Genomic DNA, 13,920 nt, shown 5'->3' with positions numbered 1-13,920 from the left:
AACTGAGACTAATTCTGAGTCACCACTGATACAAATCTTTGAGGTAGGAACAGTATTTCCTGTCGGTGTTACATGGTTGGACGCAGTGGTATATCTTCTGCTCACATACTGTGAAAACTGATCAAACTCCATACAGAACTGAGCGAGTGCTGCAAGATGTATGTTCAAATTAGGGAAATGCGATGAGCATGGCTGACCTGAAAACTTCACTCTTGACTGCATGTGGATGTTTCATAACAAGACTAAAAGTCTAAGGTCATTCAAGCAGCTTTAAGCTGTGCTTAGGCACACAGTGACAATGTTAACGTGCTGCTGATGTTTTGCAGGTATAATATTTGTCATATTCAATCCCTTAGTTCCATCTCGAGAGCCTTTCTAACCTTAAAGCATGGATTCTGCAGAGAAGATATACGGTACTGAGGCAAGAAAATCTCAGTATTTTCATAACAAGCTCTAAGAACGGATATGTCTTACCTCAAATTAACAAAGCAGGGCGTGAGGTGTGAGGTGTGAGGTTTGGTCCAGTGTGAAAGACAGAGAGGTCTTGAAGTACTGTGTCATCTTTTGTTCTCTTTCTTCATCAGATGTCATTTGACCCCAAACAATCTCCCTTTCGCCTGAAAGACAAAGTGCAAACAAGCCAAAATGTCAGAATGATTATAGGCCTTATGCTCAAACAAACACCCGTGCTGACGATACGCCTTTCTTTAGATCTAGTAAGTCACCTCTGGTTCGATGTGCAGACAAAACAACAGCCCATATACTCGTTGTTGACTTTGTCCTCTGTGTTTTACACTGTTAAATCACACATTACAGTATCTACTGGCTAGTCTTTTGACTTTGGAGACACCTTGTACTTATTGAGAAGAATGAAATAAAGACATTTTTGACATTTTACAGACTAAGCGATTAAATGATTAATCATGTAAATAATCAGCAGATGAATCAATACTGAGAATAGCTGCTTGTGGCAGCCCTTCCTATAATAGGTATTATGTTAGGCAATACTTTTCATTTTCAGATTCTATTCAACACGTCAGGACAGACATAGATGCTGCTGAAGTATTGTTGTGGTATCGATACTGAAACTCAGGTACTGTCTTCGAACAAGTATCACAAATGTCAAACAATACCAACCCTAGAGCTAATAAGATAATAATGTGGTGTCTCATAAATCCTTAAAATTCCTGCAAAATTAACTTTCATCTCCCCTGTTGTTCAGGTTTACAGCATTGTTTAACAGAACACATGTGGATGAAATTGGACAGGACTTTAATGTTAGAAGTGTGGGTGGTTCACAGTTATTTTGGTTTGGTGTTACGCTCCTCTTCCCCCTGATTTGCCTGACATTAAAGCAAGTGTTACAGACAGCACACCCACTGGTGCACACACTTCTTGTCCTTGTTAGAGAGACTCAGACATACGAGTGGACATCAGCAATCGAAATATTTTTTTCTTTTTGCATGTCATCATGCGCTGGTTGCTGGCTGGATACTGTGGGCTCGCTCTGATCAACATCTCAGGTAAATGTCAACTCTTGCAATAAGATTTATTTAATTTGTGACTTAAAATTGAAAATGATGCAAACAACATGTACAGACTTGGTACTAAATTTTAACATTAGTAAAACGCTGAATGCAGCATTCAGCACACAGCAGTAAAATTAGACAAATCATTTCTTATTGTTTTACGCAGCCATTTGATCGTTATTTTCTTGTGTCTGTTTAACCACAGATACAAGTGTTTTGCATGTTATTTTTGACTCCACAGTAGCATTACTTCCTGGCCATCTGGGGGGAAAGAGGAAGTTGTCCTCTGAGACAAAGGCTGATTTCATCTTGTTTATTGTAATATACTGTACAGACAAGTTATCCCATCCAATCATTTCATCTGAACTTCAGGTTTTTTTATGTCAGACTTACATTTAAAGTAAGATAATGAACGTGAACATGAAAAAATTCATTTAAAATAATATATACTTGATGTGTACTGAGCAGTGCCTTACAAAAAACATATAGAAATGTATATACTATTAATATTTCTTGCTTGGTTGTCATGTTAAAAATGTGCTTGGAGTTACACAAAGCGCTTCATGCATACTGGCTACTTGTGCAGTAAAGTTGCATACAGCTGTACGGGAAGCTGCTGGGATGTAGCAGGATCCCGTCTCTAATAAATAAATGATGTGCTTTAAGATCAGTGCATAGACTTATGTACTATACAACACTGATTCCAGCATTTTAAGCAGTATTGGAGGCATTTCCAATACAAAGTATTGATATTGGAAGAAACCAAAACACCCACCCACCCATTCCCAACTCGGATATCTAGACTTGAGCGACACTAACACTACAAATTTAATGATGCTGCTTCAGGTTGGATTAACCGAATCATTTCTTCTAGTATCTCCTCTCTTGTCCAACACATACGTTTATACAAATATTCCTTTATACTGCCTGAAACCCTGAAACCCATCGTGACTACTAGTCCGGAAACGATCAGTTGATGCAGTTAATGCTTGTTTTGGTTTGAGTAATCTGACAAAATGTGTTTCAAGTAGATTACTTCTTCAGACTTTCGTTTAAGAGAAGCCAAAGGTGATTTTATTCGGTTTTATTGACCCAAAAGAGGAAATATTCAATTTACAATCATATAAAAACGGGGAGAAAAACAACAAATCTTTACATTTGAGAAGCTGGATTAAAGCAGATGTTTGGCACTTTTGATTAATATTCTATCAATTGACTAATTGTTTTGGCATCAGCTGTTGATATATGTGCAGACTGTTGATATATAATTAATGTCCTGTCCATGATAACTCAATTCTGTCTCACCCTACAAGTGCAGCATAATGTTTAGAGCTGACACAGTCGAATAATTCATGATGTAAGTGATGTTGTTCATCAAGTCAAATGCAGAACAGTACACGGTTGCAGGTTTTCTGTGTTATACCTCATTGTAAATGTATATATTTATACATTTTCCCTTTTTTATTGAGCTGCTGGCAACAGTTACATATATTTCCAGTTCGAAATTGTATATCTCTGAGTTTTTTTTATTACTTTTGGTTGGACAAAATAAGCATTGTGGAGCCATCGCCTTGGGCTCTAGGAAGCTCATTTTGTCTTTTTACATATTTTATTTATTATATTTTATGTTTGACTATATGATAAATGGATTCATTTAAAAATCATCAACACACGACAATGTAGCCAAATCATCTGCATACATGTTTGTCTGGAGAGATTTATAGTAACTGCTTCTGTATCTGTGTCACGATGTCCCTCATCCTTCTTGTGTCTGCTCAGTGGCCCTTCAGATCAGCCAGAAGCCGCGTTTCTATGGAGTGATGACCGGCAGGCCGTATGTGATGATTTTCTGTACGTCCTCCAAGCAACAGCTGGCAGCCGGTGTGAAGTGGTACAAGGTCAATGAGCACGATGAAGACGAAGAAAAAAGAATAAGGATAAACGCACAACGCGGAAAATTTGAACTTCATGACAAGAATCTGACCAAGGATGGCGTCCTCCAAATCAATGATCTGAGAGCTACGGACACAGGAGTGTACTTCTGCAAGATGAACGATACGTGGGGACCCGGCACTGAAGTTCAAGTTGCCAGTAAGTGGCGGGAACAACATGTGTTTAACGCTGACCTACAGACACGTGATGCATTGTTACACTGAACTATATTTTATAGAGGTGGTCTCTACCAGATCTCTTCTGAAAACACATTTTTCCTACAATGATCTTTCCTCTCACAGGACCGATTCTCCGTGACAAGGCGCTGTACAGGACCAATATGAAGGATGGGCTCATTGTCCTGCAGGGCCTGCTGCTGGCTGCGTGTATTGCTGCTGCACTGCTACGTAAACGAGGAATGGTGAGGATGAAAAAAAACAAAACCTGAGATGAATATTTGGTTTCCCAGACTGTGCTGCTGTTTAGTGAAGTTGTGACGTGGGAATTAGATGGAATGAGCATCATCAGCAATTACTCTGCCAATTATTTGGCTAGAAACTTGAAAAATGATCATCAAAGCTCAAACTGATGTCTTTAAATTTCTTCTTTTGTCCAACCAACAGTCCAAAACCCATTTACTCTCACAACTGACAGAGAAAAGCAGTAAATCCAGACATTCAGGAAGCTGGAAGTTTTGCAACTAATTTTCTTTCAGTCAACTAATCAATTAATCAAATTATCATTGCAGGGCTACTTTGGTTGTGCATAGCCATGTGCATATTCTGTGTCAAGAATAACAAAAAACAAAGGAATAAGTAGATGAGACAAACAAAATCTCTACAACACTGTAGACAAGTCGAAAGATCACAGCCAAAACATGGGCCATTAACAAGGGCAACAAGTTCAGAGAACTAAGAACCAAGTAACGTCTTCACATTGCTTGTTTCATCCTGGATCTATAATATTCTCAAAACCATATACTATAAATACTTATATACTATCTTATATACTATACTAGCATATATAGCATTATAACAGTAAACGTAGAGACACATTGTTGCCTGTAATATTGATCATCAGTGGTGTGCTGCTGAAAATACACCCCAGACCGAGCCAACTATTGGAAAATTGATGGTATTAGCATTCTTATCTATATATATTTCAAGTTTATATCAAGTTTCATGTCTGTAAGGACATAATATGTTGAGAAATTATAAGAAACCTTTTGTTTTCATTCCTAATAATAATGTAATATAATATAATAATAAACTTTATTTATACAGCAGCTTTAAAAACAGTTTATAAAGTGCTTTGACAGTCAAGGAAAAGCAGGAAACTCAGGTAGAGTTAGTTGTACCACCTGTAACAACATGTCAAGCTCTTAATACAACTAACCACTACTAACTAACTAACTAACTAGCTAACTAGCTAACTTACATGTGAAGTGCAAATAAACTAAGCGTTTTGTGGACTATTTTAACTGCTAACACTAGCTACGTTAGCTCACATACCACAGCTTAATCTCCACAATTGATCTTTTATTTGAGGCTTTTACCGACATAAGCCTTATTTTACATTACTTGTGATAAGTAACCACAGCCGCTGAAGCTGAAAGACACCACTAACCAGTTTTATTTGGATGTTTGAAGTTCCTGAAATCATTTTTTGACACTGAAACCAGCTGCCTGGTGAAGATAGCGCTCCCTAGCAGCAGGGCCGTTAGCCACAGAGGAAGAAATAGCTTATCAGTCTTTTTATTTTCTCAGATCATTTTTTAAGGTTTGTCACTGACACAGGTGTTAAAACTTAAAACTACACGACTTTTAGCCATTTTTCAATACAAATTTAAGGCAGCTTGTTCCATGATCGAATTCACGACACCATTTTCTCAAACGTCAGTCTTATTTTTGTGTTTTTATGTACAAAGTTCATTATTTATTCATCTTTGTCGTTTCTTCTTCAAACAGGGCGAAAAGAATGACAGCATATATGAGGAGCCTGAAACCGATCACATCTATGAGGTGAGTTGGTCTTTGTATTGATCACAGATGAGGTCGTCTTGTCTGTGTGTATCAGTTACTGGTCACATTGTCTGGAAGCTCATTTTCTCTTCATAATTATTATCAGAGTTAAAATAGTCCCAGTAATCAGATTTTCTGTAAAAGTCAAAATTATGGGGTAAAAATGTATTAACGATGACAAAAAAGGCAAAGTTATGAGATAAAAGTTAACATTAATCTTATAATTATGACTTTTTATCTCATATTTTCATTTTTTTATCAAACTATTATGAGTTTTATCTATTAACTAAGACTTTTCTCTCATAATTTGACCTCTTTTTACCTTTATGTCTTTTTATCTCATAAATACGACTTTTATCACATAATTTAAATTTTTATCACATATTATGATTTTTAATCCCACAATTTTGACCTTTTATCTCATAATCATGACTTTTTATGTTATAATTTCAATTTTTTTATCTCATAATTTCAATTTTTATCCATCTATCATGACTTTAATCCCATAATTTCGACCTTTTTTATCTCATATTTTTTTTATCCAACTATTATGAGTTTTATCTCATAATTTGACATATTTTCAACTTTTAATTAAGACTTTAGTCTTATAATTTGACCTTTTTACCTTTATGTCTTTTTATCTCATAATTTCAACTTTTTAACTCATAATTATGACTTTTTGTGTCATAATTGTAACTTTTCATCTCATAATTTTCACTTTTTTATCTCATAATTATACTTTTCATCTCATAATTTTCACTTTTTATCTCATAATTATAACTTTTTATCACATAATTTTGACTTTCTATCCCATGATTATGACTTTTAATGTTAATTACCATGGTTATATAGGGAATAAAAGGAAATAAAATATGAAATATACATATATATATATTTATATATACATATATATATATATATATATATATCAAAGGCTAAGTTTTCATCAGTTTTCGGAAATGTGCTTCCATACCTTAGAGGAGAAATGTCACAGCTGTGTGTTTTTACATACAGACAGCAGGACACACACCACTGAGCTCTTCACCACAATTGTCTTGTTTGCAAATGTACCCTTCCGCTGGAAATGTGGAAGTAACTCTAGTGTGCTTTTTACAAGAACAATGACACAATGAGACTGGAGAGCAGCACTTGTGGGTTGAGAGATGTATTTTATTGCATGTTAGGTTGACTTTTTGGTACAAACAGCAGCATTCAGAGCAAACTGTTAATGATTTATACACTTTTCTGTCGACCGTCCGTCTCATATGTTCTTCAAATGACAGAATATCCTCTTGTTTTACTGAAGCGTCTTAAATTTGACTGCAAAGTTGGAGACAAATCATTTTTTATTTAGTGTAGCTCGTTCTTAAACTCTGGGATGTTAATGCAAATAAGATGTTTAAATGTCAACTCTGCATGCGTTTATTTCTGAGTCTTTATCAGTGACTATGCAAATGAAAGCTTTACCGAAATACCCAGACTTAGTCAAACACTGTACTTAAACTACCAACCACACAGGACCCACATATACACATGCAACCTGACTAATACTGTCTTGTCTCCATCTCTCAGGGCTTGGCGATTGAGACATGTGGAGGAGGTCTGTACGAGGAGCTCTCTGTTTACGCCCAGCCCGAAGGAGCCGAGGCCCCGTGGGAGTGAGACTGAACTACTTTTCACCTTCGACACTTCACGTTAACGTGCTTGATTTTAAAAGTCTAAATTATATGTTGTAAAGAGTCCCCCAGTGGGTCATGTGTGGAGATTTTCCTGATTTTTGTAAATGTGCAACACCGTACTTATTCTAAATCGCTTGCAATATGTGCTGTTGATTTTTATGCTGTTTAGTAACTTTGGGTTGAATTAATCAGATTCAAATCCACATTTTTGGTGCTTAAAGAGACTTTTTTTGTTTTTTTAATCTATAAAGTGTTTGTGTGTATGATTTTAAGATGGCTTCTCTGGCTTGACAATTTGATTATTTAAGAAGTAGCTCATCACAAATCTGGTTATGGTTACGCACCGGAGCCTGAGCTACTTGTTCCCGTTGTTTGATTATGTTAAAGAATATGTAAAGGGAATAAAAGCAATAAAGAAAGAATCAATTTGCTGTAGAAAGTCTTGTTTTTATTGTCTTTTACAGGTATAAACATAAATATAGAAAAAGTTGAATAAATAAGTTGATCAACAACATTTTCATGTATAAAAGAAACAATCAACAAATAAATAGACAAACCACTTAATGATTAGATAAATAAATACATTAATAAAATAAATAGATAAATAAATGAACAGATGGTTCATGTGACAGATGTTAGATGGTGCTGAGTACAGATGAAACCAGCTGGTTTGCTCTCATCAGATGGGCTTTGACTTCCTTCCTGATCAGCTCCCAGGCTTCAGCACTGTGGCCCTGCACACAGAAGAACATGATCATTATTAAAACATGATCAATACTGTAGATAGATCGATCAATAGGTAGAAAAACAGATGGACAAACTTACCATTCTCTTGAGGACGTGGCTGGACAGTCTCTGGAAGTACATGTGCAGCTTCTTGTTCTTCTTCTTGTGTCCGTGGCTCCCAATCTAAATGACCACACAGCAACAGGTCAGTCAGAGCAGCCTGATGCAGGTCTTTAAGTTTTACATGTCAGAGAACAAGTGAGGTGATGTTGATCCACTCTGAGACTCACACAGGAGCGAAGCTCGTCAGCCTGCTGGGTCACAACGTTGACCAAGTTCTCCACCGTGTTCTCCTCCCATGATGCCGAGCTGTGATCCTCCTCAAACAGGACAGCCGTCTCATTCAGGACGTGAGCTGTGAAAGCAAGTTTATCCTCAGCCTGGAAGAAGAAGAAGAAGGAGGAGGAGGAGGAGGAGGAGGAGGAGGAGGAAGAGGAGGAGGAGGAGGAGGAGGAGGAGGAGAACAAGAAGAAGAAGAAGACACTTGTTGAGATGACTTGTTGTATCTTCATGCAGAGCTGCAGTAGAGGACAGCTGAGGAGGACTTACTGATGCTTTGGACGCCTGGCTGTACAGATGATCAGGGAAGGACACAGTGTCTTCAGCATCCTCAGTGCTGTTAGTGGAGTTATTAGCCTGCAGCGCACACACACACACACACACACACACACACACACACACACACACACACACACACACACACACACACACACACACACACGGTGAGTTGAAGGAAACACACAGTAAAGTAAAGTCATCCAGTGAAGATCATCCAGTGGCTGTAAACAAAGACTCACCATCGTATCCAGCAGCTCCAGATAGTTTTCACTGTGCTGTCTGAATTTATGATCCGTGATCCATCTGCAGCTGAGCGAGGAGGCTGCACTGACCACACGGAGAGACAGGCACACCAACAAGATCCTGCTGAGCATCTTCAAGCTGACACAAGTGGTGTTTGTATGGAGCAGACTGGGATGTGTTGGAGCAGACCTGCAGCGCCTCATTTATACTGTAGCAGGACGCACCTGTTTCATTTTCCTCACATACACCTGTGGCAACACAACGTGAACTGTGGCCAACGCGGTTCAGACTCTCCGCTACCTGGAGGATGTCACACGTTTCGGATTTGACTCGTTAGAGTCCGTGTGAACAAAATCTCCCACAATAAAACAATGAACAGACATCAGAGATGAAATATCACGACCACAACATATAAACACGAGATGAAAACTGAGCCTGATGGAGGAACGATGCTGCCATGATAAATCATGATTATCAGATAACAAGTCGAAAATGTGATTGAAAAACTTTATTTATTAATAATTCTTACTTTATATTTCATATTAATGACTTTTTATGTCATAATCTTGGAGTTTATTTCATAATTATTCATTTTTATCTCATATTTCGATTCAAAAATCAAAAATCTCCCACAATAAAAATAAATAAACATCAGAGCAGAGATGAAATATCACATAATACTGCCATGGTAATTTTAAAACTTTATTTTTAAATAATTCTGACTTTTTTATCTCATATTTCGTAGTTGCGTTGTTAGTGTCCGTGTGACATATTTATGACACAATACTATAACGTTGCATACAAATGTAAAAGAAGCTGAAATGCAGCGTTACACCAAAACAAAAGGCTCTTCTGATAGTAAATATCATAGAAAACAACGTTAAAGCATAAAAACAAACCAAACACATGAGAACATTTTGTGATTTTTAAGGGAACGACGACACAAAATGAGTCTATAATTATTTAAATCCGTTAGTTTACTTATTTTGGACAATATTTTTAGAGATTCAAGGCAAAACATTTTTGTAGGATTTTTATTTCGTTGTAATTCAGTGTGCATGTTTGTTTCGTCAGGATTATTTGATTTAATACCATTAATATATATTTATCAGCCTAATGAAAGTGTAAAACTGTAGATTTGACTGCAGTTTGTCCAAACACAACAGAAGAAGAAGAAGAAGAACAGAAAAGCGGAAGTAAGTAATGCGGCCTTCGTTACGTCACAGTGAAGTCTTCAGCCTGCAGTGTGACAATCACACTTTGTTTTCACTACAGAGTGAAATGTTTGTGTTTTCTGTCCCTTTAAAAACAAAATAAATATGTAGGAAATAAAACAAATATTTTATAAAAAAAGAAAAATGAGGTTTTAGAAACATTATTTTAATTATTCTCCCTTTTATTCACTTAATTTCAATCAATAGCTTCATGGACATTTACAAATACTCCCTGTTAAATAAGATACAAGATAATATAATATAATATAATGTAATATAATCACATCACTTTCACTCAGGCCTTGTTATTACGTCTTTAATTGCTTGTTGTTTACATCTCTCTCATGTATTTTCCCACTTTCACATTGTGCTGCTGCAGCAGCTGATAATAAAGTCATTAAAGTCTTATCTAATCATCAGACACGTGTTGGTCCTTTCTGCAGCCGCTTCACGACTCCTCATATATAAAACACTGTGACAACATAAGCGAAAATCATCATCAGTGAGGGGATTTTAATTCAAGGACAATTAGACGACTTTTGGGAGTCTGAGATGTTTTATTCGGCCTTAAAAAATGCAGTAATATTCCTTTAAAAATCCCATAATTCACAGTATCAAATAGTGCTATTCTAATATTATGGGAGTTGTGTTTTTTGAGGTTTTATTTGATATATGGAAGTCAGTTTCTGATAGTTAAAGATAGAAAATCATTAAAAAGAGATAATAAGTCGATATTTTTTGGGGGAAAAAATTATATTTATAAGATAAAAATAATGTAATAAAAAGTCAGAATCATTAGATTAAAAGCCACAACTATGATATAAAACGGAATTATATGAGAAAGTCAGAATTATTATTTATAAAAAGACAATTATGATAAACCATTGGGAGTATTTTATTTCCACAAGCTTAGTTTTCACCTTATTTTGTTTTTTAACAGTCGGAAATGGGCTCAACAGTTTTACAAAATAAGAGCCTTTTAACATGTTTATATGTTGTGGTCTTGATATTTCATCTCTGCTCTGATGTTCATTGTTTTATTGTGGGAGATTTCTAATTTTCGAATCGAAATATGAGATAAAAATGAATAATTATGAAATAAACTCCAAGATTATGACATAAAAAGTCATTAATATGAAATATAAAGTCAGAATAATTAAAAAATAAAGTTTTTCAATCATGTTTTCGACTTGTTATCTCATAATCATGATTTATCATGGCAGCATTGTTTCTCAGGCTCAGTTTTCATCTCGTGTTTATATGTTGTGGTCGTGATATTTCATCTCTGATGTCTGTTCATTGTTTTATTGTGGGAGATTTTGTTCACACGGACTCTAACGAGTCAAATCCGAAACGTGTGACATCCTCCAGGTACGCGGAGAGTCTGAACCGCGGCGGCCACAGTTCACGTTGCGTTGCCACAGGTGTATGTGAGGAAAATGAAACAGGTGCGTCCTGCTACAGTATAAATGAGGCGCTGCAGGTCTGCTCCAACACAACACCAGCACACATCCCAGTCTGCTCCACACAAACACCACTTGTGTCAGCTTGAAGATGCTCAGCAGGATCTTGTTGGTGTGCCTGTCTCTCCGTGTGGTCAGTGCAGCCTCCTCGCTCAGCTGCAGATGGATCACGGATCATAAATTCAGACAGCACAGTGAAAACTATCTGGAGCTGCTGGATACGATGGTGAGTCTTTGTTTACAGCCACTGGATGATCTTCACTGGATGACTTTACTTTACTGAGTGTTTCCTTCAACTCACCGTGTGTGTGTGTGTGTGTGTGTGTGTGTGTGTGTGTGTGTGTGTGTGTGTGTGTGTGTGTGTGTGTGTGTGTGTGTGTGTGTGTGTGTGTGTGTGTGTGTGTGTGTGTGTGTGTGTGTGCTGCAGGCTAATAACTCCACTAACAGCACTGAGGATGCTGAAGACACTGTGTCCTTCCCTGATCATCTGTACAGCCAGGTGTCCAAAGCATCAGTAAGTCCTCCTCAGCTGTCCTCTGCTGCAGCTCTGCATGAAGATACAACAAGTCATCTCAACAAGTGTCTTCTTCTTCTTCTTGTTCTCCTCCTCCTCCTCCTCCTCCTCCTCCTCATGCTCCTCCTCCTCCTTCTTCTTCTTCTTCTTCTTCTTCTTCCAGGCTGAGGATAAACTTGCTTTCACAGCTCACGTCCTGAATAAGACGGCTGTCCTGTTTGAGGAGGATCACAGCTCGGCATCATGGGAGGAGAACACGGTGGAGAACTTGGTCAACGTTGTGACCCAGCAGGCTGACGAGCTTCGCTCCTGTGTGAGTCTCAGAGTGGATCAACATCACCTCACTTGTTCTCTGACATGTAAAACTTAAAGACCTGCATCAGGCTGCTCTGACTGATCTGTTGCTGTGTGTTCATTTAGATTGGGAGCCACGGACACAAGAAGAACAAGAAGCTGCACATGTACTTCCAGAGACTGTCCAGCCACGTCCTCAAGAGAATGGTAAGTTTGTCCATCTGTTTTTCTATCTATTGATCGATCTATCTACAGTATTGATCATGTTTTAATAATGATCATGTTCTTCTGTGTGCAGGGCCACAGTGCTGAAGCCTGGGAGCTGATCAGGAAGGAAGTCAAAGCCCATCTGATGAGAGCAAACCAGCTGGTTTCATCTGTACTCAGCACCAACTAACATCTGTCACATGAACCATCTGTTCATTTATTTATCTATTTATTTATTTATTTTTCTATTTATTTATCTATTTATCTTTTTTTTTATTTATTTATCTAATTATTGAGCACTTTGTGTTTATCTCTTGATGATCATGCTTATTTATTAAATTTACATTGAGCACAATTTTATCTATTTTTATACCTTCAATGTTTTTGACAATAAAACATTTTTTACCAGCAAACAGCAAAATGTGTTTATTGTTTTTATTCCTGTTACATAAAGAAAACAGATGCAAATTTTCTCTTTAATGAGTCTGATCAAACGTCATGTGGGGCCTCGTTCAGATTTCCACTGTAACACCTGATGTCTGGTGGAAACTAGATAATTAAAACTGATCAGTGACACAAGTGCACAATTCTTACCTTTTAAAAATCTCAGTTGTTTTACAGATATTTATAAATTAATTTTAATCTCGTAATTTGGCTTTTTCACTGTGGCACAAAATGGCCAGAAAACAAATCTGAAGCTGATTAAATAACACAAACTTTTAAATGAAACAGCCAAACAGGGAAAAAGTCCTCATGTCACATATAAAGTCGAAATATATGACAAGACTTAAGTCCACATTGCTTCATCTGAAAAGGCGTAAGACAAGGAGTTTTAGAAAATAATGATTTAGTGTCTGAATCTTTGATAAATGTCCATGAATCTCAGAATGTCTGCGTAGTTGGTATTTGGTCTAGCCGGCATGGACTCCACAAATGTGCCCTTTGCAAGGACTACTAGAAGACCAAAGTCGACCGAAGAGCCAAAATGTCACGGACTTTCCTCCACAGTCACCTGATGTGAACCCCATTGAACATTTATGGGGGCACTTGAAGACTGAGAGAGTCAAGCACTCTGTGACATCACAAGAAGCTTTGTGGAGCACAGTCAGCAGGTTTTTGTATAAACTTGTGGAGTCCATGCAAGCTTGAGTGCATACTGTCAAAAAAGCAAATGTTATACTGTTTTATTACATTATATGATTTCTATATTCATTTGGACAAACACTAATTATCATTACTTTACAATATCATATATTAGTCTGGTGTACACTGTCTTGCTTTTACAACATGAGATACTGTTTTTATGATATTATTACACACTGGAACAGATTGTATTCACACTGAACATCAGCTCTGTTACTGCCAGATCTTACCTGAGAAATCCCCTGTATTACATTAATTTAGGGGAAAACAAGCGAGAATATTCTAGGTTAGTCAGAGGAGAGTCATGTTCATTGAAAAACAATACATTTGTAAAGGA

The 13,920-nt window shown here is 37.0% G+C and overlaps 3 protein-coding genes across 3 annotated transcripts; 2 read left to right on the top strand and 1 right to left on the bottom strand.

Annotated features, from left to right (window-relative positions):
• The first annotated feature begins 1,388 nt into the window (after nucleotides 1-1,388).
• On the top strand, nucleotides 1,389-7,600 carry cd79b (CD79b molecule, immunoglobulin-associated beta). The gene is made up of 5 exons (XM_073490058.1): nucleotides 1,389-1,523; nucleotides 3,309-3,620; nucleotides 3,764-3,882; nucleotides 5,429-5,482; nucleotides 7,055-7,600. Exons 1-5 carry the CDS (start codon nucleotides 1,472-1,474, stop codon nucleotides 7,142-7,144), a joined length of 627 nt encoding a protein of 208 aa, XP_073346159.1. The 5' UTR covers nucleotides 1,389-1,471; the 3' UTR covers nucleotides 7,145-7,600.
• A 196-nt stretch (nucleotides 7,601-7,796) lies between these two features.
• Nucleotides 7,797-8,879, bottom strand: LOC141015753 (interferon a3-like). The gene is made up of 5 exons (XM_073489930.1): nucleotides 8,745-8,879; nucleotides 8,497-8,583; nucleotides 8,178-8,327; nucleotides 7,987-8,070; nucleotides 7,797-7,895 (listed from the first exon to the last, which is right to left on the bottom strand). Exons 1-5 carry the CDS (start codon nucleotides 8,877-8,879, stop codon nucleotides 7,797-7,799), a joined length of 555 nt encoding a protein of 184 aa, XP_073346031.1.
• A 2,637-nt stretch (nucleotides 8,880-11,516) lies between these two features.
• Nucleotides 11,517-12,630, top strand: LOC141015733 (interferon a3-like). The gene is made up of 5 exons (XM_073489901.1): nucleotides 11,517-11,651; nucleotides 11,853-11,939; nucleotides 12,103-12,252; nucleotides 12,360-12,440; nucleotides 12,532-12,630. Exons 1-5 carry the CDS (start codon nucleotides 11,517-11,519, stop codon nucleotides 12,628-12,630), a joined length of 552 nt encoding a protein of 183 aa, XP_073346002.1.
• The last annotated feature ends 1,290 nt before the right edge of the window (nucleotides 12,631-13,920 follow it).

The sequence above is a fragment of the Pagrus major genome, chromosome 20, assembly GCF_040436345.1.
Source record: "Pagrus major chromosome 20, Pma_NU_1.0".
In the NCBI taxonomy this organism is placed as follows: Eukaryota; Metazoa; Chordata; class Actinopteri; order Spariformes; family Sparidae; genus Pagrus; species Pagrus major.
This window is presented reverse-complemented; position numbering and strand designations above follow the sequence as displayed.